Source organism: Sturnira hondurensis, unplaced genomic scaffold (genome assembly GCF_014824575.4).
Source record: "Sturnira hondurensis isolate 20B ecotype Veracruz unplaced genomic scaffold, ASM1482457v3 Scaffold0004136, whole genome shotgun sequence".
Classification (NCBI taxonomy): domain Eukaryota; kingdom Metazoa; phylum Chordata; class Mammalia; order Chiroptera; family Phyllostomidae; genus Sturnira; species Sturnira hondurensis.
The window spans coordinates 197,046-215,397 of NW_028076767.1; the positions used below are offsets into that span (position 1 = coordinate 197,046).

The 18,352-nt window shown below is 37.6% G+C and overlaps 2 protein-coding genes across 15 annotated transcripts in view; one reads left to right on the top strand and one right to left on the bottom strand.

Moving 5' to 3' along the window:
* Positions 1 to 18,352, top strand: part of METTL21A (methyltransferase 21A, HSPA lysine) — a 58,625-nt gene that overhangs the window by 10,097 nt on the left and 30,176 nt on the right. For 3 of the 5 annotated variants that reach the window (XM_037043487.1, XM_037043486.1, XM_037043485.1), the window contains 2 exons: positions 397 to 2,297; positions 2,640 to 3,782. The exons of 1 other annotated variant lie outside the window; for it this stretch is intronic. In XM_037043487.1, coding sequence (XP_036899382.1) covers positions 397 to 794 — 398 coding nt within the window. In that variant the 3' untranslated portion in view covers positions 795 to 2,297; positions 2,640 to 3,782. Of the gene's footprint in view, positions 1 to 396; positions 2,298 to 2,639; positions 3,783 to 13,865; positions 14,251 to 18,352 lie in introns of those variants that run through there. One more of the 5 variants, XM_037043488.1, reaches the window with a different exon arrangement.
* Positions 7,433 to 18,352, bottom strand: part of CREB1 (cAMP responsive element binding protein 1) — a 61,386-nt gene continuing 50,466 nt past the window's right edge. For 8 of the 10 annotated variants that reach the window (XM_037043478.1, XM_037043479.1, XM_037043482.1 and 5 more), the window contains one exon: positions 8,494 to 13,458. In XM_037043478.1, the coding sequence (XP_036899373.1) occupies positions 13,314 to 13,458 (145 nt within the window). In that variant the 3' untranslated portion in view covers positions 8,494 to 13,313. Of the gene's footprint in view, positions 13,459 to 18,352 lie in introns of all 10 variants that reach the window. The other 2 variants (XM_037043484.1, XM_037043483.1) reach the window with 1 other exon arrangement.

Consider the following 18,352-nt stretch of genomic DNA (forward strand, 5'->3'; position numbering starts at 1 on the left):
TCTGTTTTGGGTGTCTTGTCATCTTCATAATTATTTACTCCCAGACTTTTCATTCTTGGATTCCATTCCACCCTGAATCCAATTGGGCTTGAAGATTGTGACCTAATGAAGGAAATGCAGTGGTGGACACCTTTGGAGGCTGGGTCAGCTCTGCCTGCCGAAGTAAGAAGCCTCAGGTGGCCATCACTTGGGGACCCTGCATTTTGTGAGGTTCACTTTTACTAGTAGGCCCTGCAGAAAGAGCTACTGGTCATTGTTCTAATCTATTGCAACCATCCGTGAAGGGCGTGATCTGCGTATCAGGTGGAGTCTTTAGAGTCACTCAGCTGCCATTGATCTTGGCCCCATTACCTGTTGTACTGATGTGCCCATTACTTTCTCTGTCCCACATTCCAGGTGCTCATGTGACTATCACGGATCGAAAAGTAGCATTAGAATTTCTTAGATCAAATGTTCAAGCCAACTTACCTCTCCATGTTCAACCCAGAGCTGTTGTTAAGGAGCTGACTTGGGGACAGAATTTGGGGAGTTTTTCACCTGGAGAATTTGACCTGATACTTGGAGCCGATATCATATATTTAGAAGAAACATTCACAGACCTTCTTCGGACTTTGGAACACCTGTGTAGCAACCACTCTGTGATTCTTTTAGCTTGCCGAATTCGTTATGAACGGGATAACAACTTCCTAGTGATGCTGGAGAGGCAATTTACCGTGAGTCAAGTTCACTATGATCCTGAAAAAGATGTCCATATTTACAAAGCACAGAAGAGAAACCAGAGGGAGGGCTTATAGTTGACTATAATTTATAGGAATCTTGTCATTAAACGTGTCCATTAAGGTCTTCGCCTGGGAATCTAACCATACTGAATGAACTGGCGTACTGAACCGGAAGTGTACCCGAAGCTGCTCAAGGGACAAAGCAAACGCGCAGTTTTAAAAACAAAGCAGCAGCAGACTCTGCCCCGTTGCGGTGGCTTCAGTCACCTGTAACTCACTCAGAAATGCAGTCAGCGTGAAGGGGGTGTGGGCAGCTCTGGTCTGCACCGTGTGCAAGTCCCACGCGGCTCCCTCTTCGTGCGCAGTTGTCTCGGACGAAATGGTGCAGGGCTGGTTGTGAGGCGTCTTCAGAGCAGTGAGAGAGGCCGAATCACGCAAATCGTTTTAAATACGTTCTGAGACACATGTTGGGCCGGTTTCCCTCACTTTCTGAATATAAATCAGGAGGTCTCGCATACATTCCCTGAGCTGTTCATGCTCTTGAAATCTTTTTTTCTGCCCATGTAGGTCTTAAGTACTTCTGGTTGTTTGACTGGGATGTGAGTTTTCTAAGGTCTCGTATGGTGCATTGTGGCCTCGTTTCAGTGTTAGGTATGTAAACAAGGGAATAAGTAAAAATAAAGTTTTAGTTACTTTTGAAAGCGTCTGAAATCTTAGACCTCCATGTGCTGTGAATAGGTTCTCATCTTCAAATCAAAAGCCATAGTTTTCCCCTTCACTTTCCCCTTTCTCAAATGTTTTTGTGTTTCCTTCCTAGGCTTTCCCGGTCTCCTTGTAGTGCACAGGGTGACAGTGAAATAAGCACCACCCCTCCACGAGAGGTCAGCTCCCCAGTACAAGTTCCTTCTGTGTTGTACTGGTAGTTGCTTATTCAGTGTTTGGATCCCCGAAGACAAGGCTTTTTGAGGACCACGAATGCCCTGCCTCTTTCCTTGTTGCCTCCCCAGTATCCAGTGTATCAAATCAAATATTTGTTGAGTGACAAAGATACATTCCATTTAGAGGATATTGATCTTTGGGCTAAATGATTCCTACATTGATTCATGATTACCTCTGATGGAGTTTATGAAGTCACACACATCAACATAATCGCCCCTCCCCTTTTTACAATGTACAACTTAAACAGCAGCTTAAACAAATGTAGACCACAAGAACATTATAATTTGAGTATGGTATTTGGTATTAGAGATAGATTTCCTTTGCAAAACATCAGAAATAAGACCTCCTCTTTCCTTTTAACCTTTGAATATCTTGGATATGAAAATACCTGCTACATTATTTTCTGCAATTATTTTAAGAAAGGTGAGTTGAAAGTCCTGAGCATTCTGTGAGGCACCAGTTTAACACAGTTCTGATAAATGCACCATTACAAACACCCGTAGCGTGCCCAGTCCACATGTTGCCAGCACTGCGCAGGAACGTGGACGGTCTTTTAAAACAACCCACGCCCCACAACATCATTAGCACCAGTGAAAGCCCAATCACATTTGGGTACCAGAAATTATTATATTAATTGGAGTTCGGCTCCTTTAGTTTGAAGTCCCTAGCTTGGAGACAGGTACTAAAATGAGTTGCGGTGGGGTGGGATGGCGCTGGAGAGTTTGAGGTGCCTGGAGGCGCTACCAGTGAACAATGGTTGGATTGTCTTAACGTTTCCATGAAACATTAACTCAGAATACTGTTGTCAGAACAAATTGAAGGTGCCCCGCCCCCCCCCCCCATCTCACTAGAAGAAAATAAAGGCAAGAAAAATTTAGCAGGAATAGTTTGGTTGTCTAAGTGAAAATCAAGTGATTTTTTGGCTTTGGGTTTACAAGGTTGTCACAGGTCAGCCTCCCTGGGAAAAAGACTCAGATGGAGGTAGGTGCAGACATTTTAAATAGGGTTGCTTTTGAGATCCATGTCTCTGAAGGAGTAAAAGTAGTAGAACTTGGAAAGAGGGAAACATTGTTCTGAGACGCAGGCAGGAAACCCCGGTGAATTCAGAATGCAGCTGGGCCATATTAAGGCAAGGGGCGGGGCTTGGCATCCTTGTGCAGTTAGTCATTGGATCCAAGGGGCGTAGCCTTGAGCTGAAGAGGGTATCTGGAGAGGGACTCGGCTATCAGCCACCACTCCTGGAAGCTGGGGAAGTGAGTGCTACGGAAGGCTGGTGTGGGAAGGCCGGGGTTGGAGGAACGAACCCCTGGAGTATACCAGTGTCCACCACAAGTATCAATCAACACCGTTGTGACGTTTTTCACTTATGTTAAAGGGGTTAACGTAACCCATAAAATGTGCATTTTAAGTGTGCTTGTTGTATCCTCAAATTCAGGACAGAAACCTAGCCCAAACGGATTGTTCTAAGCCTTGATTCTCACACTGCTGTTTGTCTGAAGTGTTGGAGAGTTAAGCCATCCAGTGGCATCAGTAACTCTTTCCCCAACTGAGTTAAACGTGGCTGCGAGGGCGCTATGCGCCAGTGCGTGTAGGGCATCAGGTCTGAGAACTACCGCTCTAGCGTGCCGCTCTCGTTTTCTAAGACGACTACCTCCTAGGGCCTCTTCAGTTCACGGAAGGACTATCCGAAGCCCCCGTAGCCTCTTCATACAGCTTCTAGCGGAACGCTTGTCCTGTTGTCCAAAAGGATCAGAATTCTAACAGATGAAAATATTTTATCCAAATGAACTGAACACTCAGTCGAAAACTCAGGGCACACCAACAACATAGTCTGGAATGTTTTATCTTACCGAGTACAATTTATGCTCCTTGAAGACAAAAACGGCACCTCATATTTTATATTTCAAATGTCAGCACGGTGCCCTCTTCATAAAGGGAGTTGAAGAATCATTTACTCAGGAAGAACACGGATTCCTTTACAGATGAGTTATCCTTTTAAATTGCCTACTTTCTGGGCTTTATTTTCCCTTGACCAAGGTAAGGTATAAGTACATTATCAGGGTTATCAAATTATCAGGCTTTCAGATTATGGCATTTGAAAGGTAGAAGTGTTTCCTGTCAATTTTTAAACCAAGAAAACAAAAGTTTGAAAGTACATTTATTTATTTATCCTCACCAGAGGACATTTCTTTTCATTGCTTTTAGAGGAAAAGAGACAGAGACATCAGTGTGAGAGAGAAATGTGGGTTGGCTGACTTCTTACATGTTTCCTGATCGGGAACCAAACCTGCAACCTGGCTATGTGCCCTGACTGGGAATCGAACCCACGACCTTTCTGGTATATGGGACAATATTCCTAACCAACTGAGCCACACTGGCCAGGGCTTGCAGTACTTTAAAAATCACTTTTTAAAAACATCTTCACCCCAGGATACATTTATTGATTTTAGAGAGAAAGGGAGAGAAAGAGAGAAACATCCATTAGCTGCCTCCTGTACCTGCCCCAGCAGGGGACCAAACCCACAACCTAGGTGTGTGCCCTGACCAGGGATGGAACTGGCAACCTCTCTGGTGTATGGACGGCACCCCAATTAGCCAAGCCAGCTGGCCAGGGCAAAACCCCCTTAACATTCCAGTATTGGTAATAGGTCCTAGATACAGCCTGACAGAACTCTGTGAAACAGACATGTGGTTTACTTCAGTGTCAGAGAAGCAGTCATCATGCTTCTCCCTGGAACCTCGACCTAGACAGAAGCAGCACTTCATGAAGTTCTTCAACAAGGAGGCGGCGAGACCTGGACGTGAGTCGAGTCCTGCTCCGGGAAATTGGGTCCTCAGCTCTGACAGAAATCACATGCAATGAGGGTGGTGCTCAGTTCTTGTTTTAAATGGCACTTTAAAAGATAAGGATTTGTTAGCTCCAGAGTTTCTTTCCACTGTTATGCTTTTGTTTCTCCACTACCTGGGAAAGGTTAAAATGTAACACTAGGAAGGACGGCATACTGAACACTTGTTTCCTTGGTGAGGACAGTTTCTGAGGGAGACTAAAGGGAAAACAGTATAACAGAGATGGAAACAGGAAGGTCCACCTACGTCATTACCTCTTGAAGCCTGGCTCTGCTACTTCTGGTTTTACTTCCTCAAAAACAAACAAACAAACCACACACACATTGTGAAGTCTGACATAAAGGAACAACATATTTTTATTAATGTAGCAGATTCTTAATAATATTTAAGAAACAACTTCCAAATATGAAGAAAACCATACTTAATTTCCACTTCTCGGTATGTAGATTTACTAGCTTGCATTTATCTCTACTACCACGTGTACCTGTAAGTCAAGCTTTAAGCAACCCACATGTCCTGAAAGAGGTTACTGGTTATTTCATACAATGGTGCACTGCACACCTGCTGACAGATGTATGTACACATGATACTGAGATGGAACTACTGCCGACACATTCAGTGAAAAAGCGCCATTTATGTCAGAAGGGGGGAGTGGAGGAGGAGCTCCATTACATTTGCGTACACACAGGGTGGGGCAAAAGTGGGTCTATAGTTTTGAATACGTCTGTTTGCTCTTACATTGTTACTTATTACTGTATTATTTCCCATATCAACAACTATAAACCTGCTTTTGCCCCCCGCCCGCATGTAGATTTGCACTAGGATACCAACTTTTTAGTGTTCATCTATTTAATTTTTTTCCAAATGTATATATCACTTTAAAAACTGAGTTCAAAATGAAGACATCACAAAAGTGGAAAGAAAACTTGGAGAACTGGAGGAAATACTTGCAAACCATTTTTATCTGGAAAGGGCCTAATACCAGAGTATGTACAGAACTCAAGAAACTGAACAAAAAATTATTAAAAATTAGCAAAGGACTTGAGCAGTCATTTCTCCAAATGATACGTGAATGACCAACAAAAACATGAAAAGACACTGAAGTCGCAGTAAGAAATTGCAAATCAAAACCACATTGATACTTCACACATGAGCATGGTTACAATTTAAAAAAAGCAAAATAACAAGTGTTATGCCAGCATGTGGAGAAACTGGAAACCTTCACTGGTGGGAATGTAAAATGGTACAGCCACCGAGGAAGTTTGGCAGTTCCTCAAAAAGTTAACAGAATTACTGTGTGACCCAGCAGTTCTACTGAGGGGTGTACAAGTGTATGTAGACCCAACAGAATGGGACTCAAACCTTTATACGTCAATGTTCCTAGCAGCACTATTCACAATAGGCAAAAGGTGGAAATAATCCAAATGTCCCATCAACAAATGAATACACTTATAACATGTACCTAACGGAATATTCAGCCACAAACAGGAATCACATACTGATAAATGTGGAAGAACTTCAAAAACTCGCTAAGTGAAAGAAACCAGACATAAAAGGATTCTGTTTATATGAATTATCCAGAAGAGGTAAATTCCCTACAAACAGATTGTTGGTTGCCAGACGCTGGAAAGGGGAGAAATGAAGAATGGGTACAGGGTTTTTAGAGCGATGATGTTTTACAACTAGATACAGGTGGCTGTAGTGTACTGTGAATGCACTAAATGCTAGTGGACTGTTCACTTAAAATAGCAGGTTTTGTTATGTGAACTGCACCTCAATAAACAACAAAAATAGCATTCAAACTCCTGAAAATTTACCGTCCTCTTCACTCATTAGGCCATTAGAATTCCAAGTCCCAGTTCGGTCCATGTGCTTAAAGTGCATGAGATGACGGCTAACACTGACCAAGGCAGTGCTTTTCGGGGCTTTGGCTTAAGCTGTAGCAAATAGTGGCATCACTTATAGAGAAAAAAAAAAAAGCCGAAGAACAGACGTAGAGGAGAAATTAAGTCTTGTTTTGGACCTGTGCTTTACAGAGTGCAGATAACGAATGAGTCTGAAGCTCAGGACTAAAACTGTAACTGAGTGACAGCAAAGACACGCATGAAGAGAAGACAGGTACCCTGTGCTTTTATTGGAGATCCATCCACGCACCTAAATGTGGCTGACGAGCAGGGCAATCCTGGTTTATGCCCGCTGTCCCATTAACATTGCGCTTTCACCTTCAAAAATGCCCATTTCTACAATAAAGTATGTAGTCACTCTTGTAGAAGAAAAAAGAATGACAATCATGTAATCTCTTTAATACAATTGCTGGTGTAACAAGAGGTACTGGAGAATAAATTCAACAGTTATTTTCAGAAAATGAATCAATACGCATCTTTTATTCTTGTTTCAAGCAAAGAGCAGATTAATGACATTCCCTCATCTCATATGATCACAAAACTTCAGAATCATAAGAACTGAGAAGTTATCTATTGTTATTGTTCTTCCAATGCAAGCACGCATTTTATGACATCGGAGAGAGCTGGTCATATTTTCAATAGAGTGGGAACACCTCCAAATCTTCAAGTAGGCACTGTTCAATCTTACTGAACAAAGAAATCTTGTGCTAAAATTAGGGACACAATAAAATTAACTGAAGATATGTTCTTGCCGCTTGAATTAGTTTTCTGTTGGTGTGCAACACAAGCCTGTGATATATTCTAACATAACTTTGCTCATTTAATAAATTTTAAGTCCAAGAAAATATAGCTTAATGCTACTCTCGAAAAGCAAAAATACAGAGATCCCACCCCCCAAAAAAGAGACAACAGTTTTTAAAAGCATGTTTATGTGAATGCACGTAATTGTGTGTAAAAGGGCATTATGACAGTTTTTACCACAAAGATTACAGTAAGAAAAAGCACTTTATGACAATATTTCACAAATTCACAAGGATCACTTTAATATACAAAGCAATGCTACCATTCTGAACACAAAGCAGCTAATATGTACATAGTGTTAATAAAATGCTTTAGAACTCAGTACATTTTTTTTTTTACACAGGTGAAGCACAAAAAGATTTAGGTAAAAAAATTAAAACAGGGATGCTTCTAGAATGTAGGAAATTTTATTAGAAATGTATATTTCTTATTATAGTTCTTTATCTAGTATTCAACTCCAATAGCAACATCAGAGTTAAAAATCAATACCCTGTTTTGTGCTGATAATTTTGGGGAGAGGTATTCGTTACCCCAGTCCTCAAGGGAAAACCAAAAAAAGCAAACACCTCTTTCTCTAGAAACTTCCCTGATTATTGTTTCTAAAAAGTTTCAAGTGATACACCCAGGTTAGAAAGAATTCCTTTTTCAGGTGGGGACAAAAACTGACGTGTGGACAGACCAGTCAGAGACAGCTCGACATGGGAACTGCTAACAAGCACTCTCCTCACCACCCCTAATAAATCTAATCACAGAAAAATGTTGACAAATTATTTCCCACTTTTAATATAAATAATTTTATTACATACACAAATTGGAGTGGCGTCTGGATAAAAATACATCTATAAAGCACTTACCAATTCAATTTTAGTAACCTAAGAAAATAAAACCTCCCAAACACAACGCTAGATCATTTCGCTCAGCCAACTAATGTAAGATCGTTAGTTCTGCAGGGATTTTCTTCCTTCCCTACCAATTTGTCAACTATCTCAGGTTTACTTTCACGTCTCTGCAATACTTCTCACACAGCAGCTTAGAAATGCTACACTTCTGTAGGCAAGTAAATAATGCCTGTATAAAGCAGGTACAATCTGAATTTCTTACTGCTTGACCCTCTTGAAAGACATTTCCTGAAGACTGTTTTCCTTTTTCTTGCTGGTGACAATTAATGTATCATGTTATACCAAGCTGGGACCTGCAGCCACAGTACCAGAATGCAGACAGGTCAATATTTTCTCCCTGTGCTGAACAACTCTGCCTGTTTTGGTATCAGTTTTGCTTCACAGGCTTTGTTCTATTTTTTTTTCAATTTTTATTTTTTTAAAAAATAAATCTCAAGCTAAAACACCTGAAATATAATCCTTCCATTCAAATATTATCTGGTCCCTCTTAAGTTTGTCTGCCCCCTGAGGACACTTACAAAGGCTTAAGCTACATTCACTAATCAGCAAGAACTTATCATAAGCATGAGACAGATGGAACTTCAGCACCCTGTTTGATTTATTTGAAATTCTTCCATACTGACTCAGCTTCATGATATGTTCAACCCCTCAGGGATTAGTGCCTCTCCTAGCCATTGATTCTAGAAAGTCAAGGAAACCAGTTCCTAGTACATACAGCGACTATGCAGTCAACTTAAAAGAAGTCAACACATCAACATTAAAGGACTCAAGATGTATGTAAGCCACTCGTAAGTTCTAGTTGTGCTTTGTACAACTGAGGAAGCAAATGTACCCCACACCCCACCACTCTCCACCTAGAGGCAGCACACTTTACTCTCTCCCTCCTAAAGTCAAAACTAGGCAGCATGTCTCTTATGTTAACAAGGCCCATTTTAGGTAAAATGAATTTAGTCAAATGATTACATGCAGTCTCCATTATGACAGTACTTAACTGCCTTGAAAAATCTTTTACCAGTCTAGACAAACCCATGGATAACTTGGCATCCTATAGACAGTATTAATGTTGGGGTGAGGATAAGAGTCTATTTAAAATTGGAAATATTTTTTCACTTGAGTTGCTTTTTTTTCCTATCTTTATCCATAATGAAAAAGAATAAGGATTTGAACCCATCTTCTATTTAACTGGTCTAGTCAAATCTAATTTCCTGATTCAATGAAAAGTTTTCATTAAAAAATGTCCAGTTATTTGAAGAAAGGAGAAAGACTAAGTTGACAATTAACTGATGAGGAAATTTCTCAAGTTGCTAATACCCAAACTGGGTCATTTTTAAAAGTGCAAGTTACACCAAACATTTACAAAGAATATAATGTAAATATAATCCAAATAAATATACAACTTTTGTATTAAGTCAATGGGACACAATACACCAATAGCTGTCAGGGCTACAAAGACAATAAAATAAAGCTTATTGAAAAATAACTGAAAAGGTATATAACCACTGTTTCTAAAACACACTTTAATTCAAAAATCTTAACTTTAAGACATAAGCGTTATTTAATCCTGTAAAATGAAGCAGCCTCTTTGGTCTTCAAAATAAAAAGACCAATTTATGCTGACTGTAGCTAATCATAGAATTTAAAACATATTAAAAGTGAAAAGAAATCTAAATGGAAGTCACTTCAAGTAAGCAAAAGCATCCTGATTTAAACAGACTTGCATTTTCTTCCTAAGCCTTTGTACAATTCCACGTCACCCAAATGGTCAAAATGATGATAGGGATTCAGCCTGAGAGACGGAGCTGACCTTCAGCCAGACGGCTTCTGACTGGACTGCCTGCCTGGCTGGTATTGTGCCTTCCCACGCGAGCGCTGCTGCAGACCTACCACACGGACACATTTCCTGACAAAATCCCTGGGCAAATGAAAACACTCAAATCCTCCCCTAGGATGACTTTTTGAAATATCAGCGGTACCTTTCAGAAGCTATCTTCAAAATGTTCTCACCACTGTTATAGCTGCCAGAGACAAAGCATAAAAATCAAATACTTTGGGGGGGGTGGAGGGAAGCTTTCAAGTGACTAGTAACATATTTAAAAGTATCAAGCCACACACACACACATACACAAAAGAAATACTTGGAAGAAAATTAGAGGACAAAAAATCAATCATGAGTGCTGGAGTAATGCAGTCCACGAAACTACAAAAAGATATGCAACAGAACACACAAAAATGTAAAAATTCATCTGACCTCAATATACTATAATACTCAGCATTCCTGACTTAAGAGCTCTCAGAGCTTCAGATTATATACTGTATGTATGTATATATATATATATATATATGTACACATATATTATACAAGTGCCACCCCCCCCTCAGAATATCTAAATGAACGGAGCACCTATGACAGTATTATGGTTGCCAATATGGTACTTGAGTTTGAAAAAGAATGAACATCAAGTTACATCTGATAGCAATTGTTTTTTTAACAATGTGAACATATTGGATCTAGCCCTTTCTAAACCACTTTTCAGTTAAACACTATCAAAGCTTGAAAACTAACAGTAATATCAAAAATAAACCCTTCCCACTTCATTTTCATTAATCTGTTCTATAGATAAAAGTGCCACATGGCCCTATGTTTGCAAAGTGATACCAAACTATTTTCTAGGCAAATCAGTAGCTATGTACAGATTCCTATGATGACATTTTCATTCCCTTTTGGCCAATATGAAGAGAAAAAACATTTATTACTGGTAATGTGGCCACATATGTTCTTGGCTACAAGGTTTTTTTATTATGTCATTTTCATAATAAAAATTCTCAAAGTTGCATGCTTAAAAACAAACACCTTTCCCCCAATGCTTGTTTTAAAAAAATGTCTGCACAAAAGATGCTTAATTTCTATCTGTATAATGTGAAATCTTCAAGTCTCTCCAAGGGTCTGAAACAGATTTATCAACAGAATACATTTCTTACCTCACCATTAAGTAACTGACCAAAATAGTGCAATCATCCTCAAGGTAGGAAGGACGCCATCTTTGTAACTTACAAACTCAACCAGCTAATATGTTAGTGATTGCACCTTGATGTATCAGGGACTAAGAGGACCATCGACTTTCTGATCAGACAGAAAGCCCCAACTTTTGAAAAAACGTTTAACTTTAGTTTACAACTTGCTAAATACTAGGCAATTTTCATTTACAAAGCTTTATGACATTCAAAATGTTCACTTTGACATTTTGACTCATTATGAAAGAATTCTAGTTGGTAAATAGATTTGTGATTTTGCTTGGTTTCTGTTGAAACAGTTTTAGAAAATGACGTTAAGTGTGCCACTATACAAATAACTTTCATGCTATAACTTTCCCCGTTAGCTCAGCAGGATAAACATCAAACGCTACAGTCGTTTGAAAGCCTTCTTGAGAACCTGACGTATTGTCCAAATATACTACACCACTCAATTCTTAGAATGACGCTCTTTCATAGACTGTTCATCCTTGAAAAAAGACAATGGTTTGTTACAAACAAAAATATACCATTTACAAATATTAATTTAAAATCTTACTTTTCAAACTGGACCCAATAATTAACATCCACCTGCATATTTTAACACATTAACAACTTTAAAAAATAACCATGACTAAATATAAAACATTAATCTTCTAGACTCTTTTCTAAAAGAAATAATCTTCTCAAGTGAAAAATTATATCTAACATTATGTCAATCTCTAATTTTTAAAGCCCACTTTAGTCTTTTTTAGTCTTATTTTTCTTTTAAATGATAACTTTTAGATTTATCAGGCTTAGTGAGTAAAATTATTAATAATAAAAAGTAGTAATGAAAAACAATGTATGATACATACAAACACAGACTGTTATTATTAGGAGTTAAAAAAATGTATCTCCTTTATAGAATAACAAAGACTATATAGCATATTGGAAGCCTAAAGCACAATTATCCTTTTTAGAAGAAAACAAATGCTTTCCAAGAATGATATTCGAAATACTGTAGTACAGCAGTCATTCAAATGTCTGAAGAAAATGACTTTCCTCACCACAAGTAATAGTGTACTTTTTAGAGCTATACCTTACAACTTCTCCATTAAAAAATTCACTAGAGATACTGTTAAAGTATGTTAATATGAAAAAAATTTAAGTACTTTTCTACAACATTTTATAGACAAATATATCACTTTGCTTTACTTAACATCTTGAAGGCTTTCCTGTTGGTGGTATAATGTAAGTGCAAATGGGAACCATTTAATTAGAAATTTTTTTAAAGTAAATGATTGACAATATAAATATTTTTGAAGGCGATGACAAAAACATTTATTTAAAAATCTTGTCATATAACTCAGAGGGCTGGTTTGAGTAAAGAGCATCTTTTTACTAAGAATTTAATACTAACTAAAACAAGCTTTGTACTTATATTTACTTCATTTTAACTTAAAATTAAAATATCATGCTTTTTTTTGTTCAGCTGGTTACTTCTTTTAATGTATTCAAAAATATTGAACACATACAGAACTGAATTAAGAAGCAACAACTGCCCTATGGAAGAGCTGTAGTTAATACAGAATGTTTTTAAGAATCAAGGACAAGCTTTCAGTATTGAAGAGAATATACATAAAAAGCACTCCAAATTCATTCTTAATTTCTTCAACACCATACTAAAATCTTTTTTAGGGGGTAAGTCTTTTAATGATTTTACATAATTCACAATGAAAACGTGACAACGTGTCAATTTGGCAATCACACTTCTTCACTGCACCTTACTTACTTTATGCATGTGGCCCACACATCACTCCAGCTCAGGAGGCTGGAGTAATTCTGTCCCTAAGGCAATCAATGCGCTCAGCACTAACCTTGGAATATTTTCTAAAAGATTTTCTTTCCTCATTTCCCCCATCATTTTACAAATAAACCAATTATTACTTCTTGAGGAGGGTGGGGGATGAAATGTAGAAGTCTCTTCATGATTCCTGGTGCTGAAAACTTCTTGAGGGGAGAAGTGGAGGCAGGTGTTGGAACATTCACAGTTTAATGCAAAAGCACAAATGAATGAAAATCTGTAGTTGCTTTCAGGCAGTTTTGCGCATAGAAAAAAAGACATGTTTAGAAAATAAAATGTTTATTTTGTCTCTCTGCTTGTGGCCAAGTCAGTTCTTTTTCCACCGTACAGGTGAAATTTAAATCCCAAACTAATCTGATTTGTGGCAGTAAAGGTCCTTAAGTGCTTTTAGCTCCTCAATCAGTGTCTTGTTTTGGTTTTCAAGTACTGCCACTCTGTTTTCTAAACATTTCACATATTCTTTCTTCTTTCTGCGACACTCTCGTGCTGCTTCCCTATAAGCAAAAAAAAAAGGAAAATATGTGATATTTCTGTATCACTTATTTTGGGTTAGAATACATTTCTTAGAGATTTAGCTCATGTCATTTTAATATACTGTAAATTCAGCATTTGGAAAAAATACAGAATCAGTTTGGAAATTGCCTTATAAACATCTAATTTTAATATACCATAGAAGTTTGATCTAAAAAAACCCAAATGTGAAAACCCCACAAACAACAAAAGGGTGAACTATCACTTAAAAATTCTATTTAAAAAATGCATCACACCTATAAAACCTGAAAATCTATCAATTATCAGTAATTAAGAAAATATTGAATTTTAGTGTGAATAACATCCTTTAATGATCTCACAAGCTCATTTCAAGGCATTTTAAAAAGTCTAATATGAGTCTCATCAACAGATGATGTTGAGAAAACACTCAAAAGAAGAAAGTTGGATCCTCAGCTTATACCACATACAAAAGTTGAATCAAAGCGGGTTAAAGACTTAAACACCAGGACCAAAACCTATACAACTTCTTTAAGACAACAGAGGAAGAAAAGCTTAAAGATACTGGATTTGGCAGTGACTTCTTGGCTATGCCACCAAAAGCACAGACAGCAAAAGCACATAGAAGCAAATGGGAAAATGTGACATCAAACTTAAAAACTTATTTACACCAAAGAACACAATCAACCAAGTGAAAGAACAACCTATGGAATGGGAGAAAATACTGCAAATCATGTATTTGATAAGGACTTAATATCCAGAATATACAAAGAACTCTTAAAACTCAACAACAAATTAAATTGATTTAAAAAATGGGCAAAAGATTTGAACATATTTCCAAAGAAGATATACATATGGCCAACAAGCACATAAAAAAAAGTTCAACATCAATCTAATCATTAGAGAAATGCCAATCAAAACCACAGTGAGAAATAACCTCAGCCATTAGGATGGCTACTCTAAAACACGCAAACAGCAAATAACATGTGTTGATGGGGATGCAAAGAAATCTGAAAACTTGTGTACTGTTGATAAGAATGTAAAATGGTACAGGCACTACAGGAAACAATACACCAAGTCCTCAAAAATTTGAAAACACGATTACCAGATGACTCAGCAATACCACTTTTAGGAATATATCCAAAAGAATTTAGAGCAGGACATTGAAGAGATATTTGCACACCCGTGTTCATAACAACATTATGCACCAGAGCCAAGAGGTAAGCAACCCAAATATCCATGGTGTATAAGTGAACAATGAAATATTATTCAGCCTTAAAAAAGGAAATCCGCCAGGTACCACAACATGAAACTCGAGGACATTATGCTAAGTAAAACAAGCAGTCACCAAGGCAGACACTGTACGACTGTATTATATGAAGTATCTAAAGTAGTCTAACTCATACAAACAGAAAGAAGAATGGTGAGTGCAGAAGACTACAGCAGGATGGGAGGTGAGGGAAGTCGTTGGTTAAGAGTTTCAGTTTCACAAGCTGAAAAGGTCTGGGGTCTGTTGCACAGTAATGTGAATGTACATCAGACTACTAAACTGCATACTTAAAAGTGGCTAAGATGGCAAATTTGGGGTTTTTTAATGACTAATATAATTTTTTTAAATCCAACAGATTAAAAGTAGTAAGAAATATTTTTTAGCAAGCTACTAAATCACTAACATAGGGACTGGCACAAAGCAGGTACTTATTGTTGAATGAATGTAAGAACTGAAAGCAGACAAGTTTAAGTCTTTAAAAAATGAACCTTCCCCAGTCCACTGATTCACAATCATTCATTTACCACAGTGGCAGTACAGTACAGTGGTTAAAAGACTAGTTCCTTCACTGTGTCAGATTTAGTTTTAAGTGGTTTTATACCTTATCAATTTATGTGACCACGGGCAAATTATTTAACCTTAGTTTCCTGACTGAAGAGAGATAATACTACCTACCTCAAAGTTTTTATGAGAATTAAAGGAATATATAAAAAGTGCATCAAATAGTGGCTGGCATTTTGCAAGTGTTACATATGCATTAGCTATTATTACTTCCAAATAACTCAAATGGCAGTCTATTATAATACTGTTAATGTCTTCATCCCTGTGGAGCCTGTCTCTGCAAAGAAAGGGAGCATTTTCTTATAATGCAAGCTAATTTTTGGAATTAAAAAACTGCACCCAATGTTTTATGTACATGATAGATACGGACAATGTATGATCCATTGCAGAAAAATTTTTTTGGAAATGAGTTAGAAATGGCCCAACAGTCTACTGAACTGGAGGAGGACAAGCCAGTTAGTTTCCAAACTGGCAGTTTCCAAAGTTACACTATTATGATCCTGTAAGCAGCTCCTAACTTTTTCTCACCAAAATCAGTACAACTGTCCCTCATTATCAAGGGCCCCACAGATACCAAAATCTGTGGATACTTAAGTCCCTCATATAAAATAATATAGTACTTGCATATAACCTAAACACATCTTCCTATATACTTTAAATCATCTTTAGGCCCTGGCTGGTGTGGTTCAGTGGATTGAGTGCCAGCCAGCCTGTGAACCGAAAGGTCGCTAGTTCAATTCCCAGTCAGGGCACATGCCCGGGTTGTGGGCCAGGTCCCCAGTTGGGAGCATGTGAGAGGCAATTGATCGATATGTATCTTGCACATCAATGTTCTCTCCCTCTCTTTTTTTCTCCCTTCTCCTCTCTCTAAAAATAAATAAATAGAATCTTTAAAAAATCTCTAAATTACTTATAATACCTAATACAATATAAATGCTATGTAAATAGTCATACTATATTTTTTAGTAAATAATGACAAGGAAAAAGTCTGTACATATTCAGTACAGACAAAACCATCATAGGTCTAATGATGTGAGGAACAACATAACTTTTTTTTCCAAAAAATTTTTGATCTCCAGGTACAGAAGCTACAGATATGGCAGGGGGTGGGGGGGTGCTGAATACTATATTGTTGTGAAAGTTACAATGTTTCTCATAAAAATGAAAACACTAGGCTAAGGAAATTAACTTATTTCTTCAATGCAAGGTCTCTTTGCTCCTTTCAAAATACTAATCTCCAAAGGGAAATTTTCTGTGTAGCATGTCCCAAACTGCATTTGACTACATGATGCTTTTTTGTTTGGAGGCGGGAAGACCACTGTCATGAAGAATGACACTCAGTTCAGGCACAGTTTAAAATAAGCAAATGTGAATAACAATTCAATACAGTGCGTCAGACAGGCTAGAATTCTAAACTGAAGGTCAGGAAACTTGGGTTTAGATCCTGACTTCAACATTAACTACTTGCGTAGTTTCCAGCCCTTTCCATTTAAGGGGTTGTTCCTCATTAGCTTAAAAAGAAGGACTAATCAACCTGTCCCAAACCAAGACCTAGACTAGCTTTATATTAAGGAGTATGTAGAACCAGAAAATAAACCTGGCATATCATTCTAAAGTACCAATTTTAATTAACAGGACAGAGGGTAATTAACTACTTTCATATTAAAATAAGCATCAGTATATTTTGGAATAAAATACAAAATTCAAATGAACTTTTTTAAAAAAATTTTTAAAGATTTTATTTATTTATCTTTAGAGAGGAAGGGAAGGAGAGGAGAGGAATATCAATGTATGGTTGCCTCTCGTGAGTCCCCTGCTGGGAACTGGCCTGCAACCCAGGCATGTGCCCTGACTGGGAATTGAACCACGATTGTGTGGTTTGCAGGCCCGTGCTCAATCCACTGAGCTATACCAGCCAGGAAAATCAAATTAACTTTAAACAAAAGTTTTTAAACAAAATTTTAAAGAACTTTTTAATGTGGAGAATGCCTCTTAAAGCTTCTCAAATATTTCCACCTGAATATTTTTAAGAAAAAAGTGAGAGGACTCTCCTAGTGGACTGGTGAGGATGTAGGGTGAGGATTAAATTGATCACTGATGTCTCCACCAGCACAGAAACAGCACTGTACACGTCCAAGCATGTATGCAAACAGATGACCTATACATTCTGAAATTAACTTGACGTACATTTTTAGAAACAAGTTCTTTCACATAACATCCTCCTCCTATATTTACTGAACGAATTGTTTGCCTATATGTGATACTGATTGTTTCATTTATTCTTTCTTTCTATTGGCATCTTCAAATCTTCCATACTACCTTCTTTTTTGTCTTTTGAGTTCAAAAAAGTTTATCAACTGCACTGATTTTTTAAACAATTCATTTATTCACTCAGTCATTAATTTATTCACTCATTCACCCTTTCATTCATTTTTGGTTCCTTGACCAGGAATCAAACCAGTGACCTTTTGCTTTCTAGGACAATGTCCAACCAACGCAAACAAATGTTTTTTTTTTTACTGTAAAGGGCCAGAATGTAAATATTTTACGCTTTCAGACCCAACGGGTTCTGTCACAACTTACTCAACTCTGCTATTGTATCATGAAAGCAGAAAATGATAATAGATAATTAAATGAGCAAGACTATGTTCCAATAAAACTTTATAAAAACAGGTAGTGAGGTGTACACTTTGCTAACTCCTGACACAAAGTAGTGATTTAAGACTTTCTTTTCTAACATAAGTACTTAAGGGTATAAGTTTCCACCTCAATACTGATTGAGGTGCATCCCACAAATTACTGTCACATTTTAATTGCATTCAGGTCAAATAATTTTTAAAATTTCCTTTGACTTCCTTTTTAACCTATAGATTTAGAACTGTTTAATATTTATTTAATTTCCAAAAGACTGGGGATTTTCCCAGATGCTTTATGGTTCAAAAACATACTTTGACCCTGGGTGGTGTAGCTCAGTAGATTGAGCGGGGGCCTGCAAACCAAACAACTGCAGTTTGATTCCCAGTCAGGGCACATGCCTGGGTTGCAGGCCAGTTCCCAGCACGGGACTC